General features: G+C 39.6%; 1 protein-coding gene across 1 annotated transcript in view; it reads left to right on the top strand.

Annotated features, from left to right (window-relative positions):
* Positions 1 to 7,648: 7,648 nt before the first annotated feature.
* cabp4 (calcium binding protein 4) overlaps positions 7,649 to 17,440 on the top strand; it is a 29,234-nt gene continuing 19,442 nt past the window's right edge. The window contains exons 1-4 of the mRNA XM_042389550.1: positions 7,649 to 7,746; positions 15,371 to 15,431; positions 15,941 to 16,042; positions 16,437 to 16,575. Coding sequence (XP_042245484.1) covers positions 7,734 to 7,746; positions 15,371 to 15,431; positions 15,941 to 16,042; positions 16,437 to 16,575 — 315 coding nt within the window. The 5' untranslated portion in view covers positions 7,649 to 7,733. The remainder of the gene's footprint in view (positions 7,747 to 15,370; positions 15,432 to 15,940; positions 16,043 to 16,436; positions 16,576 to 17,440) is intronic.

The following is a 17,440-nucleotide window of genomic DNA, read 5'->3' as shown; positions in this document are numbered from 1 at the left end:
AATCCTCTCGTGGTTTTCATGGTCTTGGCTCCCCCAGAGATGCTCATCCCTTTAGTGAAAAATGAAAAAGCACATGTATCCATAGGTGAGCGCTTACTCCACCCACAGCAGCAGTTATCAGGCAGCTGCAGAGTGCTCACTGCTGACCTGCTGACCACTAAAACTCTCAGACGTTCTCCATGTGCCTGGGTACCCAAGAGACACACTGCACTCTACCAAGAGGGCTCTTAAGGCAGTCTCAACACGCTCAGGTCATGAGTGGGTGAAATACACATAAGCACAGATTTGCAAGGGTTAGGTTAACACAAACTACGAATAACATATTTTTTCTCAACTACGCCCAGTGTTATTTGAGGCCATGCAATCTTCAATCTGAGGTGTTAAGCAATCTTGGTGGGTTTACATTCTGCAGACAAAAACCTTCACATGGTGGGTTTGTTAGGCTCCGATTCCAGCTTTTTAGTCAATATTTTAAGACTCAAATAAATAAATAATTTCAATATTTCTCTACCTGAATTTTATGACTGACAGTGTGGAGAGGGCTTTGGAACAGGATTTAGACCTTTATGTGTAATAAAATGCATAACACCTTATTTTACAGGTCAGTTACTTCCCAATAATTTAATTTCCTAAAAAGAACGATGTATTTTTTTCTCCAAGTAAATAAAAGAGAGAGGAAAAATATTGAGTTGATTTAAGATTTCAACAGTTAACTTGATAAATAAAATATGAAAAATCCAAAACTGGATTTATTGCAGGAAGTGATGTCACTTGAGGCAGCGTTGACGACTACAAGTTTAGAATTAAAAGAATCATTGAGTGTGGAGTTAGGAAGAACTAACTGACTACAAACTAACTAAACTAACTAAGGCTAACAGCTCAGGGGCACATTAGCCGCTACTAGAATAACACATCCTAACTCTGATTGAACTGTCAGCTGCCGGGTGATATAAACAATATATACATTCATTGTGATATAAAATTTGAATCATAGGAAAATTAGAAACTTCTATATAACTGTCGATATGAATCATTGCCTGACAACGCACAAGCAGGAAGCTCCGGGTCTGAAAAGTGAAGCCAATGCAGAGGTGCCTTAAACCTGCATTCTTTCTAATGACCAGCAGGGGGCGACTCCACTGGTTGGAAAAAGAAGACCGATTGTATAGAAGTCTGAGAAAATTACTCTATTTCTCACTTGACATCAGTGACACAGTGAGAGACAGCAGAGCTGAGCAACAGAGAGGGATGGAAACAGCGATGTAACCTCGCTACACTACGATGCCCAACTTGCATGCTGTTATTGGACATGTTTTTTTTTTCTTCCTGGAAACAAATCATTTTAAAAATATCTGTTCAATATAAATATTCATAAAGACCCACTATTTGTGCTTTTCAGAATACTGTATTCAGATTCGGATTTATAACATTTTATATGAAAAATTAAATGTGTTAAAATTACATCGTTGTGTAGACCGCATTTCACCTACCAGTGCAATATGACTTTACCGATACCGATATCAATATATATCTTGATATCAATACATATCACATATATGTGGATATGAAAAAAATTATTGTGATAAAAACATTTTGCCATATTGCCCAGCCCTAATTGTGGGTAATGTAGGCTCCATGTTTTGACCAAGCAGCAACCTCTGGGGCTGAAAAATGAAGCCAATGCGGAAGTGCAAAAAACTGCAGTTCCTCAAATGACCACTTGAGGCTGGCTCCAAAAGCGAGTCAATCCTCATAGACCTCCATGTTAAAATACCCAACTCTACAGCAGAAATAAACATGTTTACAGCCTGGTCCAAAAAACGGTTTTGGTCTCTTTAGTTAAATTCCCCATTCATGACAACTGTATGGGTGATGAATTTTTTTTATAACTCACCTGTTTAAATTTTATTAAGCCATAAAGTTATGCATAATTAAGGATGTGGCCACTTTGAGCGACAGGTCGCTAGCTGCTAGGTCGCTTGTGTCAGTAACCGGGTTCAGCTCCACCTCTTTGCCCATTGTGGATTAGCCAGGAGTTAGGCGTAGCCAGGCACTGCCAAGACAGCGACGGACAGAGTCGCCCACTGTAAGCCTCAAAACCGCTCTTCAGAAACCAATAGGTGACATCACAGTGGCTACACCCATATTTTTTACAGTCTATGGTTTTTGACAAGGAAGAAGAATGCATCAAATAAAAAGCATAATATCTCTGGATGTGCTGCATTGAGTTTAGATTTTGTAGGAGTCCAAGCAAATTCTGAAGAGTAGTCTTTAAAAACATATCTTTGCAGCTTTTGTACAGAAAATGTTGAAAATGTGAATGTGTGTACTGTACACTGATGGGCTTTTTGGGCTGTCTGAGGCGAAAGTTGTTGAAAGTTGAGAGAAACATTGTAAAATCTTAGGTCATCAGTCCAAAACACTGGTCCTAGATCGCACTTGTGAGACATGTCTGCTGACGTCATTGTTGTCACACAGTCTTATATTGAAAAAGTTAAGCTGATAATGTAATTCAAATGACTCACAATGTGTTCAATATTTTGTGATTGGGAAGGATGACAACACCCTAACCATAGATTGACAATGTGCGGAGTGATGTAATCTGTACATTCGACAGACACAGGTTTAACAATTGACACAGTTTTTCGTTCACGGTGACACCAAACAACATGGATTTGTCTGGTTTACCACATCCAGGCCAGTTCTAAGGAAGAAACGCAATCAATTGTGCTTGAAGAATGAAGTCTGGACGATGGCGCTGCGGTATCGATCTTTCTTAGGGGTAAACATTAGGTTGTCTGTCAGATGGATATTTAACACAGTGGTATTGCCCCTGACAAAATTAAATAATAGTCAGCAGCAACCAAGAAAAGATGTGAAACCCAAATCAGAAGAGCGAAGCCTAATGATGAAGAATATGGAGGCAGACCAACTCAGAATATTATGTAATGATACTCCATTGTAAGCAAAAAATCTTACCTCAATGAAAACAAAATGCATGACCAAACCAAAAATCCATCCTACACACTGTCAGCCATACATCCATCAGCCTCCATGTAAGCATGATTAAAGCATTCATGTTGCTCATGAGTATAATATAAATAATAAACATCTAGAATGAGAGAGAGAGAGACAGAGACAGAGAGAGAGAGAGAGATTGGTGGGAAGGAAGGAGAGGGTACGAGCAATTTGTGGAGGAGCATTCATCCAGTCCTTCTGCATGGCGAGATAATCTCCTCCCATTACTCCAGCACAAAGCAGCACAGGTTTTCCATTAAGTGCACAACCACAGACTCCCTAGCTTCTTCACCAGCCATTAGCTCTGAGATTAAGTAAACCTCTATTTACATACTGTAGCACTAGTGCATGCTGAATTTTTCAACGTTTTTGGCATCACACAAGATGGGAAATTGCATAAATTTTATGATAACGATCAAAGGAACTGCGTACTCCATCCTACACTTGCCCTTAGAAGTATACTATATGTAGACATATCTTGAATTCCTGATTTACTTCTCTGCTTTTTTTTTGAGTGCCTGCTATAAGAGCCTGTATGTTAAAGCCAACCTGAAATGAAAATTCACTTTAGCTAAATAAATGTGTATAACCTTGGTGTTTGTCTTGTTTGACTTGTGTACTTATTTGATCAAAATAGACCTTTTTCACAGCACATATTCTGACTTAGTTCCATTCAAGTGTCCAAGGAAGCCATATGGGTGAACCCTTATGCACGTACAGTATATGGGTCCTGAATTTGGAAAAACTAAATAGGACTCAGCCATGATTAATGTTATTAATTGTACCTGTACCTTTCCTGCTTCAAAATGGCTGCTGTGAAAAAGGTCAATTGTACCAAAAAAAGGACATTTAGGCTTTATTTCCTTTCTGCAATGAAACCTGCCCCCTACATTGGTGTACTCCAGGGCGCGTGAATTTTTGGTACTGACCACAGACCATATATGAAAATGGACGTGGAGGTGTGACATCACCCATTGGTTTGCGCTGGAGCCAGTTTGAAGCCCAGAGCTGCTGCTTATGGTCGGTGCCATCTTTTCCATTGGAACCAGGAACCTTCCAGATAAGGAGTGTGGGGTGTTGCCTTTCATGCTCTGGAAACACGCCCTGCTACCTCAGACTGAAGTGCACTAGCTAGCTTACTGGGAACACCAAGTGGTGCACACTTGGGCTAATGTTAGCTACTGTAGCTAAATTATGTTAACAGGGTATTCTAGTTAAGTAACATTAAACTTACCGAAATACTACAACGATAGTCTGACTCGGAGCGAGTCCCAGAGTCGGGCAGAGCAGCAGGTGAGCAAACTGTCAATCACAGCTATCAATCAACGCCCACGGAGCAGACATCAAAGCCTACTATACGTCTTTAAATATTATTAATGAGCAATTATTTCCAAAATGAGAGGGCCTGAGTTTAGCGATTGAGACCATAATGACTCATTGCAAAAAATGATGAACTTAGTATTTCTAGAGAGAAGTTGACTATTTTTGAATGAGAGTCAATTGGAGACAACATCTAGTGGCTATCAGTGGCATTGCACCTTAAAGTACATCCACACTGGTTTTAGCCTCAAGCCGTGGTAGTTGTTGTTGGTAGCAACTGACAGTTTTGGTGCTGATACTGTGACTGGTGCAATATCTGTGTGGGAACAAACACTATGTATGCTTGTTGAAAAGGAGTGAAATTGTCTTGTATAAACCTTCACAGGCTACCTGCTATTTCCTTATGCAGCCTGACCATTTTTTTGTTTGTTTTATTCCCAGTTTTGTCTCTTAACTCGTTTGCTATTGCTGCCTATATTAAATACAAGTCAAAAGTCAAGAAACTACCTCTAAACCAGCTGATTATCCTTTTGTAGTATACTAAGCTTATACTTTATATTCCCTTCAACAAAAAGGGAGAAGAAGTCAGTTTTCAGTTGGACTTTGAATAAAGTAGGCACCTTATTCCCTGATGAGGGCAAGATGTGAATGACACTAATTTTCCCTGAGCATCTGACAAATTGTTTGAATGACATTTGAATTCAGCTCAAGAATCATTTAGAGGCCGTCATGGCATGGCGCACAGCAGCATCAATCATGAGAGATTCATTGAGTTTAATAGGCAGTGTGATGTTGGCGAGTGCATTTTTAACAGGTGGCTAGTTGTTGATGTTCCCCCACGGTGGCAGTTGGTGTCACAGGTGCTGCTCGCGCTCCACATCACTCTGCTTCGGGGGGAATCATTGGTCGTGTTGGCAGAGAGTGTTGTTCTGTCAAGGTGCATTATTCTTCTCACTGCATGCCACAATCCCCAACTTTAGCCCAGCATGGTCTCACACAAAAAAGCAGCTCCTTCAGTCTGTCTCTCTTTCTGTTTCAACTCTGCTTCCCATTGTTGCTATCATCTACCACCAACATCACCTTCACCTTTCCCTCATTTTATGAGAATTTCTCTCTAACACAGACAGATCCCATTAACCCAGCCTGTGATTTGTCCTTAACTTTGACAAGCCGGGGTACACACACACACAAAAAAAATCTAAATTCAAAAATAATGTCATTGAATAAGTTTTCATTTTTCTAATGTTTTGTGACAGGCTCAGCCAGCAATGCAAAAGAAAGAATGACCCCTGTCAAATAAAATGACAGATTGACAGAATGATATCCCCCGAGGTTCATTCTTTGTTTATTTTATACATCTCCTCTTGCTCTTTTTTTTTTTTGGATTATGTGCAGTCTTGGAGAAAATACACAACAGGTCCCTCTGGCATTTAGGTGATGTTGTTTTGGTCTCAATTCCATGTTTTCATATATAGCAAGTTACCAGGTGGTTTTAGAGTAAGAAACATGTGATTGGATTTGAAGGGTATGAAGTCAGGTTGTTCAGGAGGTCTGAGGTAGTCTTTATTTCTTGTTTTATCTCTCACAAGATTGAATTACTCTCCTGCTGATGCTGATCTCCAACCAGCCTGCTGTTCCAACTCCAAAACGAAGCTCAGCGCTAACGCAGCCACATTATTTGCCACTGACCCAATTAGATACTGCTTAGATCCTGCAATACACATTTCTTTCTCTCCTCTCTTTCTCTCTCCCTTTCCGTATTTTTCCGCTGCGCCTTTTGATGAATGGCTTTGCTTTATAGGACAAATGACAGCGCAATGATTAATTGTGTGTGCTCTTTCAGTCCGTCCATACCTTCTCACTTCTTTTTTTTCTGTTTCAATTCCTGTTTCTCACCCTTTAACTAGAAATATTCTATCTTTACCTGGGTTTGCCCCATCAGCATATTCCCATAAATAAAAGAGGGCGAGATGTTGAGGTGGAGCAGGGATGTGTGTGTGTGTGTGTGTGTGTGTGGGGCGGGGGGGATGGCCCAGAGGCAGGGCGGTGGGCATGTGCGAAATGGAGGGGTGAATGGATGAAGAGGGAAGGGGAAAGACGTGCCAACTGCTTCAGATCAGGAGTGTGAAGGTGACTGCAGCGAATAAGACACAGAGAGAAACAGAAATTAAAAGGAAATACAAATGCAAACTATATTAAAGATCAGAAAGATCCAACGGAGAGAATATGCATAAAAATAAAAACAGCCTGAAACTGAGATAGACAGATAAGAGCAGGGAAATGGAGATAAAGAGCAGGAAGAGACATAAATTAAAAATGCCAGAGAAACCGGGAGAAATTGAGAGGGCTGATAACACGTATTACTATCAAATAATGTAAATGCAGTACACGACAGCAGATGAGGGAGTAAAACGGGGACGTATTGAGATAGCAGTGATTGTAGTGAGGTGTGCAGCCAGTGCCCCGTGGCAGGACGTCATGCTGTGCTTAATGAGGCAACAGTGCCGGCAATTAGTTCCTGATATGACATCATCAGTCACCAATAACTGAACACATCATTAACTTTGAGACCCCTCAAATAGCCTCTCTCTGCACAAATACAAGCAGCACATGTATTTCTGCCTAAACATACGGTACACGTCATTTTATTTAATCAAAATAAATGTTAAATTCTTCCTTTTTACATTAAACTTTGAATTGGATTGGCCAGAATATCTTTACAGTATTTATTAGCTGTGAGAATGAGCATTGGCCAAATTGTCTATCATCAAAAGTGACGCCTTCTAGACAGCATTTCTAAGATTTGGCTGCATGCTGCTAAAAAACTGTATCACTGCCTCCAAGCCAACCACAAAAGTTGATGTCCTCTTCAGTCAACAACATTATTGCACTTCCTTGTCTTTTTCTGTGAAGGTAAGAGGTGAAATAAGTTTCCACATCTTTAAAAAAAAAAAAAGTGATGCTATATAAAGGCTTAGATTGGACACACTAAGCATATTTGAGCGTGGCGGGAGTTTGGTGGCACAGGGGAATAGGTTCCTCAGTAGTTTCCGGCTTCAGCACTGCCTCACTGGGCAAAGAACAGGAAAAGAGGGAGGACAGAAGACAAAGTGAGAGAAACATGGGGAGAAAGCATAAAAATTACATTATGCCTTACCTGCAGCTTTTGTTGTCTCATGAGCACAAGGTTTTCTGCTCTACTTACATGACATACTAGTCATGAAATTACAGAATATATTTCACTAAAATGACAGGGCGGAAAAGATTTAGCGATTTTGGATTTTTACACATTTTAAAGTGCAGTATGACATTTGCAAGAGTCATGGGTCATGAAGCAGGTTTGTCCAGTGAAGTGAGACAAAGTTCAGGGACTGACCACTGCAGAGCGACGCATAATGCCAAGGACAGGTACAACAGAGTTTGCATGGACAGTAACAAACCTCTCTGATGTATCATTTATGCTACATTTATCAAACAAGACTAAAAACCTAATGTATGGCTGGACCAACCATGTATGGTTAATGTGTGTAATTGTGGCCAACTTGTTACAGGGATAGTCAGTGGTAGTGTCTATAATATGAATTCCTGGATATTGAATGTTCATCTGCAATTTTCTGTAGTGGTCCCAGTAATATTTGTTGTTAAAGTGTAAACTGAAGTAGATATGTCACATGGTTAAGCAACATAAAAAAAATGCTATAAATGCAGTTGCAAGAACAATACTTTCTACTCATATCTTGGAATATTTGATTTGAAAGAGAACTTATTTTAGTTTTAATTATAACTATTCTAATTTTCTGTTAACTCCCCCTACTCTTTCATCTATTTCTATCTGCGGATGTCTGTAAACATATAGACTCATCATATGTTTATGAAGGATTAGCATGCTAGGCTAACAGTCCGCCAGCTGTGTGACTTTATATCCACGCCGTGACGACTTTCAGAGCACACAAACACCGTAAACACACCTGTCACCTGCCCAGCATGGTGCTGTTAAACTGGAAACACCGCGGCTACACCTTAATTTTATACAGTCTATGGGCTACACACAGCACAGCACAGCTATGCTAATGATGCTAGCCATGCTAACTAGCACCTGGCCGCCATGCAGGCCGGTAAAATGGATCCGTTGCGTCTCTTTGTATCTGTAGATTGGTGTTCCTGTCAGTGTTGGACCCTCCGTGTGAGACGTTTCGGTTGGTAAATGTGTATTTTTAAAATGTATTTCAGGGCTGTGCTCAGAGGCTCTGCTAAATGCCCCGTGGGGACGTTTTTGAAATTGTTGGTGTTGATTCATTTTGAAAGAGCAACTCCAACACTGGGGCCGACCAATGCTGTAACTTCATCACTCAGTCAGTCAGTGACGAATAGACATTCAAGGTTATAGGTCTGGTCTGTGGCTGATCCAGCCAAAAAAAGATCTGCTCCGTCGTTTGTGTGGATGATGTACAGTTGATATGACTGAGACAATTTAAGACAATTCTGACCTTGTTCATAGGTTAAACTTAAGGTGTCCTCACAGCAAGAGTAGCAAGCATGTTTGGAACAAGTCAGCAGTCAATAAACAGTGCAGTGTAGCGTTCAATAGGAAATAGCCCCAGGGACCTGAAATCCCTCCAAATCCTTTGCCTGACTTAACTAACCAACAGCAGTCCATCAACAAACTCGTCAGTTAGGAACTGCTCTGTGATGAGAGGAATGGGCAGTACAAAGATGACAGGATTGTCACTCAAGCTATGTAGTATATGTACAACGCGCACACACACACACACACACACACACACACACACACACACACACACACACACTTACTCCCCGCTGTGGAGACAGTTTTACAAAGCATCCTTATAGCTTAAACCTCAAAAAGGGAAAACGCTCCTACATCCCATGTGACAGTATATGGACATGCCACTACAGGCTTTAATGGACTTCTACATTTCTTCTGTCTCTACTTCTTAAGCTGTTAGTTAATTAAACTCTTGAACGTTCAATTTTCCCCAGCTTAAATAGCCTTTTTTCACACTTATAGCCATAATATATATATCCTTATCTGCTTGCTGCCAACGCTGCAACATTATGGTATGTCTTAATTTCCTGAATGTCAAGTACCTCATTTTATCCCCACTGTCATCAAATACAGCATTATATTCTGCATAGGCTCTCCCAAGTTGTGCTTCCCCAAAATTTTTAATTTACTAGCATGAAGTATTGTTCATCTTGTCTGTTGAGTAAGACATCTTTTGTGCTCTTTGGGTGCTTTTTCTTGTAACACACACATTCACTCAATTGTAAATGCTTAAAGATACTACCTAGTTCATAGCACAATTTGTCTGTCGTGCAGAAACCGTAAATACGCTCTGTTGCGGCTCTTGTTGCTTTCCACTTTGTGGTAGGTTCCAATGACACTTGTGATGCTTCGCTCGTTTTTCTTCTCACCTCTTTTTTGTCATGATTATGTTTGCAGTAATTATATAGAAATTAAATAGGGACAAATTGTTTCATACTGACTCTTTAATGAGCACAAGTCTTCTTGTTGCTTTAGTTTCTGCCCTGACGTGGCATTCCTCCATCAAAAAAAGAGAGCTGAGGCATTGACTTATACAGTACTATCGGCATGGTTATTGGTCAAAACCAATTCATCAGGATTTGTAGGGGGAGTTAAAAATATTGGCCATAAATTAATGTGTATAATTCAATTAAGTTTTAAATTGTACAGAATGAAGTAATATTGTGGATCAAACTGAGAAAATATCTACAGTTAATGTTAATGTTATCCTTCACTTTATGTTCCCTTGTTCTTCCATTTGTGTTCATTGTCTGGCCAGGCGGGTATAAGCTTGAAAAGGTTTCATGATGTTGAATCTGAAGTAATTTGAACCGAAATAGATTGAAATGAAATATAGATTAATCCAAATACACAGAATGTCCCAGCTCAGCAGGGAGACAGTATCATTGCCCTTTTTGTTCTTCAGGACAGCGGCAGCCAGTTACATCTCTAATCCAGACATATTTAGCTGGATAATCACCTTTCATTATATAATCCTCAGGTTAGGTAAGCCTTCATACAGATACACCTCACTCATTCATCCAACACAAACAAGGGAGACAATCAGATTAGATAGGGAAAAAATCTTCTACTCTCCTTTCTTTTGGTGCCTGGTGAAGGTAAGATTGCATTTTGCTGTACTATTGTTTTATAGTGAGGTGTCGACTTGTTTTTCTTTGCAATGCTTAATAATTCAAAGCAACTGGAATCAGCTACAGTTCATTTGTAGAGCGTATTTTACAGAGCATGTTTCAGGCAGCCCACTCACACTCTAATGAGACTGACAGGCGTCTCGGCTCTGCTTTATAATATTTGATTATCTGGATCTCAAGTATATTTTGCTGTACAAGCCAACAGATGGCCAGCCCACGGTTTGCATTCATTTTGGTTCAATATTTGTGCCCTTGTTGCTTGCTACAACGCAATCACATCAACAGACTTATTCAAGGCGGCTCTGCCGTGTTATTATCAGTCTGGCCTCCGGAAATACAAGGAAGAAGAGGTTGTAATCAGATATGAATTATACAAAGAAGCAATAAGGCGTTTGTTGTAAATGAAGAGACAATAACGGATGTCAGTGAATAAGAAAAATATCTCATTCTCGCCCTCTGTTCCCTCCTATCTGAACTGATACTGAAGGGAACAGTCTCATTTCAGAGCCATGACACAAAGGTTGGTGTGAGGTGGAGGAAGTGTGGAGAGGTGTTGAGATAGGTGAAGAGAAGATGAAGTGTCAGACCAGATTGTATTACTATTGGTTGTTTATGGATCAGACACAGGCTGGTTTCATCCTCTGGGATTGATTGTCCTCTGACTGGACAGCAGGTGGATAGAAAGATGATACAAAAACAAAGAGAAAACAGATGGGAGAGTATAAAGAGGAGTGAAGCCTCACCTGAACTCACAGTAAATCTGAGAGCAGTGTGCTTTTTTCTCTGACTTAATATGTGTTTCTTTTTTCTTTTTCTTTTTTTTTCCACATCTGCCAAGGACGTGTTTGTCTGTTTACCTGTTAATTTACGGAGTATCTCAAAAACAACAATGCTTGGTGTAAATGCAGGCCATGAGCCCAAGAACAAGTGATTCAATTTAGAATTTCAATTTAAAAATACATGATAAAAAACATTAAGTGCTTTACAAGTATGAGGCCATTTATGTTGCCTTTACATTTTCTTCCTAAATCGTGATCTGTGAGGCAAATTTATCATCAGGAAATCTATCAGGAAAAAGTATTGAGACCTTTTACTTAAGTAAAAGTAGTAATACCACAACATAAAATACTCCATAACAAGTAAAAGTCCTGAATTAAAAATATTACTTAAATAAAATTTCATGTTTCAAAAGTACTCAAAAGTATTATGCAAAAAGTCCCCACTCAGTGATATATTTATTATACTGTATAAAGATGCTTTATGTAAATTTTTTGACACTTATCAACAGAAAAAGACCCTTTAATGTCAAGGTGAAAACAGATTTCTACAAAATGATCATCAATACATTAAATATAAAATACATTATCTGGAGTACAAGTACAATATTTCCCTATGAAATGCAGCAGAAGTATAAAGTAACATAAAATAAAAAATAAGAAAGTAAAGTAGAAGCACCATAAAACTGTACTTAAGAACAATACTTCAGTAAATGTATTTGGTAACCTTCCACCACTGGGTCAAACCCTTTTCTCCTTTAATAGATTGTTCACCATTTAGAGTTTTTCACCACTCCTCCTACATATTGAATCCAATCTTCACCAAATTAGATCAATAAACTATTCATGAGCCCAAAAAGTGTTAATTATTTGGAGGTTTTTTGTCATAAGAGCCAAATTCTAGGGATTGTTGCTGACAAGAGGGTGAATTATGGCTCTTGTCTGTCAGGTGCAAAGATGTAATCTTTCCTCATGTTTGTGCCTAAACATGGCCAAACCTGGACCATAAAGGTATCAGAAAACATTCATATGAACGATTGTTGAAATGAGCTTATGTGTTTTTGTAGGAACTGACAAACGGTCCTCTTGACGATAAAGTGGCCAGATGAGAAAACACTCATGCGTGTCGTTGGAAAGTAATGAGAAATAATGTACAGGGTGTGGGACCCAAAAAAAATCTTGGAATTGTTAAAATATATATTGTCATTATAAATGACTTATAAACTCTATTACTTATAAAAGTAATAGAGTAATACATTTCTAATCCCCTTCAAAGTACTCTCCTTGAGATGCAATACACTTGTCCCAGTGTTTCTCCTCTTCCTGGAAACATTTCCTGTAGTCATCTTTAGTAACCATGTCCAGAGCCCCCTGCAATTCTTCCTGGATTTCTTCCACGGTGGCAAATATTCTCTCTTTCAGTCCCAATTTTAGTTTAACCAAGCTGTAGCTGCAAATCTGATCGCCCTGCTCCTGTCGAATTTTTGGGTCCCCCTTGTATTTTGTCATATATTTTGAAGGACTTGCTGACATTTATTTAAGCATAGCCTATCTGTCAATTGGAGCCAAATTTACAAGGCAGGTGAACACACTTCTCTTCTGAACAACGGTGCATAATTTGATGACTTATTGTATGTGATGCTACAGCAACATGAAATCTCCATACAGTGGTCATGAGTGTGACTCACTTGATATTTTGCACAATTCATCCTTGTACAAAGCTCTAATAATAGCAACAGGATTTAGGTATTCTCCAAAAATCATCATGATTCACAAACAGCATGCTTGTGTATTGTGTATCACTGTGGGGTTTTTTTTGATGCAGACCCACATCCAGATGCAGAAAAACATTTTCGGTTATTAAAATAACAGATTAAGCGGATGGTGCAGCCTTGGTGGAATAATTTGAGTGTTTTCTTTCTGTTTGTTTCCTGGCTGTGTGTGTACAGCGTGTGGGTCTTGTTTGTGTAACATATACAATGAATCTCAGCACTCTTCACTGCAGTGGCTCTTGTGAAATATATTTAGAATTTCCATTCAGCGTTTAACCCCTAACACTCCAGCCAGGCCCATTCAAGTCCTACCACAACATCGCAGCTCTGGAGTGCAGCCTCCTCTTCCTCCTCCTCCTCCTCCTCCTCCTCCTCCTCTCCATCATCAGCTGGGTTAGCTGTGTTTGTTTTAGCCCAGTCCACCTGGCTCTCCATTTCATTACTTCAATTAGCTTGATTAGGACCAAAAATTGCTTGTGTCGGCTCCTTGATTGACAGCAATTGGCCACTTAGGGAGGAGAGCTGCAGACACACAGCACAGCGCTGCTCAATGACTTGTGTAGTGAAACGCGCACGTGTACAGTCTGTGCTTGCGAGTGTGTGAGTGTTTGTTTACCCTGATGGGAGTTGGGCTCACTGAAGATGAGAGCAATTCTTCAGGCAAACAATATGAGACCACCAGTGTAGAAAATCCTGATGTTTTACCCACATGTTCAATATGAATGTTTCAGGGAGCGGTAGAGCCAGATGTGTGAGTTTGTGTGCGTTTGTGTGTCCTTGCAAACAAGATTTGTGAACATCATGAATCTATCTTTCATTCAAAGCAGAATGTATCATCTCCTGCATGTATGTATTTCTATAAATAAAAGATTGCTATATCATTTGTACAGTGTAGTACAGACATTATATAGACTATAAATACACTTTTTAAAGCATTCTACAACTGTAATCATATGGACATGAAAATCCCTCCCTGCTCCACCCATACAGCTTTACATGCTCTAAGCATGTTGCAGTCAGCATGTAGCACATACAAACCGATTGGGTGAAAGCGTGACAGACAGGCAATCACTACTCAGTCATGGCACGTTTTGTTCAACCCAGTGGGAGCTGGGAATGCATCTCGTTTGGCAGAGGCGCATTAAACGGCTGGTCCTCATGTCTCTTCTCATTACGGCCCTCGTGGTCTACACGGCCTGAGTAGCGGCCGCTGGAGCAGATCTTGGGTATCTGTCTTCGCACCATCTTTGTGGCAATGTGAGATGGTGGAGTGAGGCGTTGTGTTTACAGCACATCAGTGCTAAGTACGGCCGTTCATCATCAGGCGCTGATAGCCAGAACCCGCAGAGGTCCATGACAGAACATTAATCTGCCCCTCAAACAGACAGCCGTAAGTCTCTCCTCTCCTCCTCTGCAAGTCCTATACACGTGATTGTTATTCACTCCCTTTTTCATCGTCTTTCTCTTCTCCATCTTCTTCTGTCTCATACTCCCATCTTTCCATTTTTCACCAAATTCTTCCTATCCACACCTTTGTTCCTCATTAATCTCAGCTGTCTTGAGCTTTCCACCCACTCCTGTTCTTCGCATATTGTTCATACACTATTTCATTTTATTGTTTAGGTGTGAGTCCCGCTGTCCAAATCAATCTGTCTCTCAATTATTCCTCCCTCAGTAGTCAGAGCTTTAAGAGGATCCTATCTTCATGTCTCTTCTTTTACAATTTTTAAACTTGGTGTGAAATTCTAGCAAATAACGGACAAGCTTTAATTCTTAAAGCTGCACTAATCAACATAACAGTGGATCAAATGTGCAATATGAAAGGAGTCGCTTGTAATGACAAACCTACAGAAAATTATGACCCAACTCTACAGCTTTTCAACCTCTTAGCTTCTCAGGAAATTTTAGCGTCTTTTAGCTCTCAACAATCAGATATTTCCCTCAGGAGCTGGTGGAGACCAAAACACAGCTAAAATGAAAGTGAATATTGGACTGAAATTCATCTGGTGTCCAGAATCACGACACAAATAAATACTAATGTTGCTCTGTGTCTAGTGGATGTGTTAATAGGCAACTGTTTGCTTACACATTCAAAAAAAAACCTTATTTATAAGGTGATAATTGTGTTTTCAGCTTGTTCCTTAATTAAGTGGCCAAAAAAAAAATCTGTTAATGCAGCTTTTATAAAACTTTCCTCTATGTCTGCCTTCACTGTTTCATCAGGAGGATTCTTGTCTTTTCCTCAGTGCTCAAATCTCTCCACATTTCTCTTTTTTTTTCTCGCAGCCAGGATGTCTCTTAAAAGTTCAAAGGGAGGACCAGACAGTAGACCATCCTCTGCCAACAGGTCAGTAAGATCTCATTTAAATTGGTGGAGAAAAATAGCATTGATATACCCATTAAAGTCTTATTTACAACTTAACTAAAAGCTCAATTAGGAATTGGTGAGGCTGTAAACCTTAAATCTGTTCTTTCTGTCGCAATTTTTTTTGTAAACATAAAATAAGATATGCAACATACGATCTATACTATCATTTCCTATACAGTAGCAAGTAAGCAATTAATTAACAGGAAGACAGTCTCATAGGAGATGGTCTAGTCTGCTTTAGAAAGATTTTTATAGTTTTCTGGGTAATACAATCCCTGAAACATCCCTGAACATTCAAATAATTGCCCCTCATTGCTACTGCTGTCTACCAACAATCTAAGACCTTCCACAACAGGATGGTCCATCATTAGGACAATCCATAAAGTTCAGTGTTGTTACATTTTATTGTTGCTTTTAAATTATGAAAAGTATTCATATTAATTACACTTAGAGCACTTTAAATTGATTAAGGCGTCTTTCTCTCCTAGCATGTCTCCACGAGGAGGGAGGGGTGCAGCTGCTGGCAGATCGCTCGCTTCTGGGAGATTCAAAAACAAGGCCCTTCAGCTCAGCCTCTCCAAGAAATTCTGGTTATTATCATTCTCTGTTTCTAATCAACATTGATTAGGACAAGGGGAGTGGGTTGTGTGGATTTGTGCACCCAATTAGTGTCATCGATTGGTACATCAGGCGCAAAACAAGCCTTCAGAATTTCAAACTTCCTCTTAAATGCTTCCTTCCTACCTTCTCTAGTGACAGACCTAATGACTGATGTTAACTGGTCAGATTGCTGAGGTTTTTCAATCATTTCACTCATGCTGGGTAATTATTTCAAGGGCAGCTAGATGGAGAAACACCTTTCTAAGAATACCAACAAAATGGCACTTAAGTGTGTTTGTTAAATTAAGCTATGAGGGGAAATTATAGGCCTAGCTTTAATGATGACAGCTCTCAACACTTGGCACGCAAATGCACACTTCACAGCTCAAAGTCACAGTCTCCTTCGGCCAAGGGGAAGGGCTCTGGTGAGGATGACGGTCAACGACGCAGTAAAAGGAGCCTCAGCAACAGTTCAGCAGTGGCCGCCGCCTACATCTCCTTCCTCAATAAACTCTTTGGACAGGTTAGTTGAACAGCACATTGCTTCTTATACACACATGCATGTTGTCATGACCTTGATGTACTTTTTGGTAAATGGCTTTCACACTGCATGTTTTTGGGCTGTCTGAGAGAAAAGTGGTGAAATCTTCGGTTGTCAATCTAAAATGGAGGTCCTGGATCGCATTGTGAGACACGTGCACCAATGACTGATTTGGAGCTTTGGCAACCAAACAAAGCCTGCAGGAAAGTACTGACAGTGTCAGAAATTTAGGACCAAATTCTTTTAATGTGACTGCTGCTACAAAGAAACCAATCAGAAATTGATATGAAATTACACATAATACAGTGGCTGCCATTTTAGAATAAAGTCCAGGGGGAAAACACACCTATTTGCACAATACATCCATGGCACACACAAACCAAAATGAAAGTACAACTTTAATTCAAACTAGCAATAAGGACCCCAAAACTCCAAGAAAAAAAAGTTGTCTTTCTTTTATTTAAATTTATATTTTTCCAGGGTTTTTTGTATACAATTTTATGATACAATGAGAGTGAATAGAGTTTTGTTTGTGGCGCTTAAAGTAGTTTCTCCAGGACTAAAGCTGGTTAGAAACCCCGAGTCCCCCACTCCAATCACAGAAACCAGGTTTCTCATATGCATGATGTTTAAGAAATCAGAATACTACAGAAGACCGGCTGTAAACTGATTATGTAAGAGCATGTAAACTTAAAAAAAAAAACCTACATTTTAAAAATTTAACAGCATCTCTCTCAGCAAACAGTGTCCCTGTTACTCTGAATAAAGAACTTGGTGTCAGCAGCAGTTTGAAAAAATAATCTTTGAGTCCAATTATTATGTATAGTTTAAATTAAAAGCTGTTGTG

Source organism: Thunnus maccoyii, chromosome 2 (assembly GCF_910596095.1).
Source record: "Thunnus maccoyii chromosome 2, fThuMac1.1, whole genome shotgun sequence".
Lineage (NCBI taxonomy): Eukaryota > Metazoa > Chordata > Actinopteri > Scombriformes > Scombridae > Thunnus > Thunnus maccoyii.
Note: the sequence above shows the minus strand (reverse complement) of the source record. Positions and strands in the feature narration are given on the sequence as shown.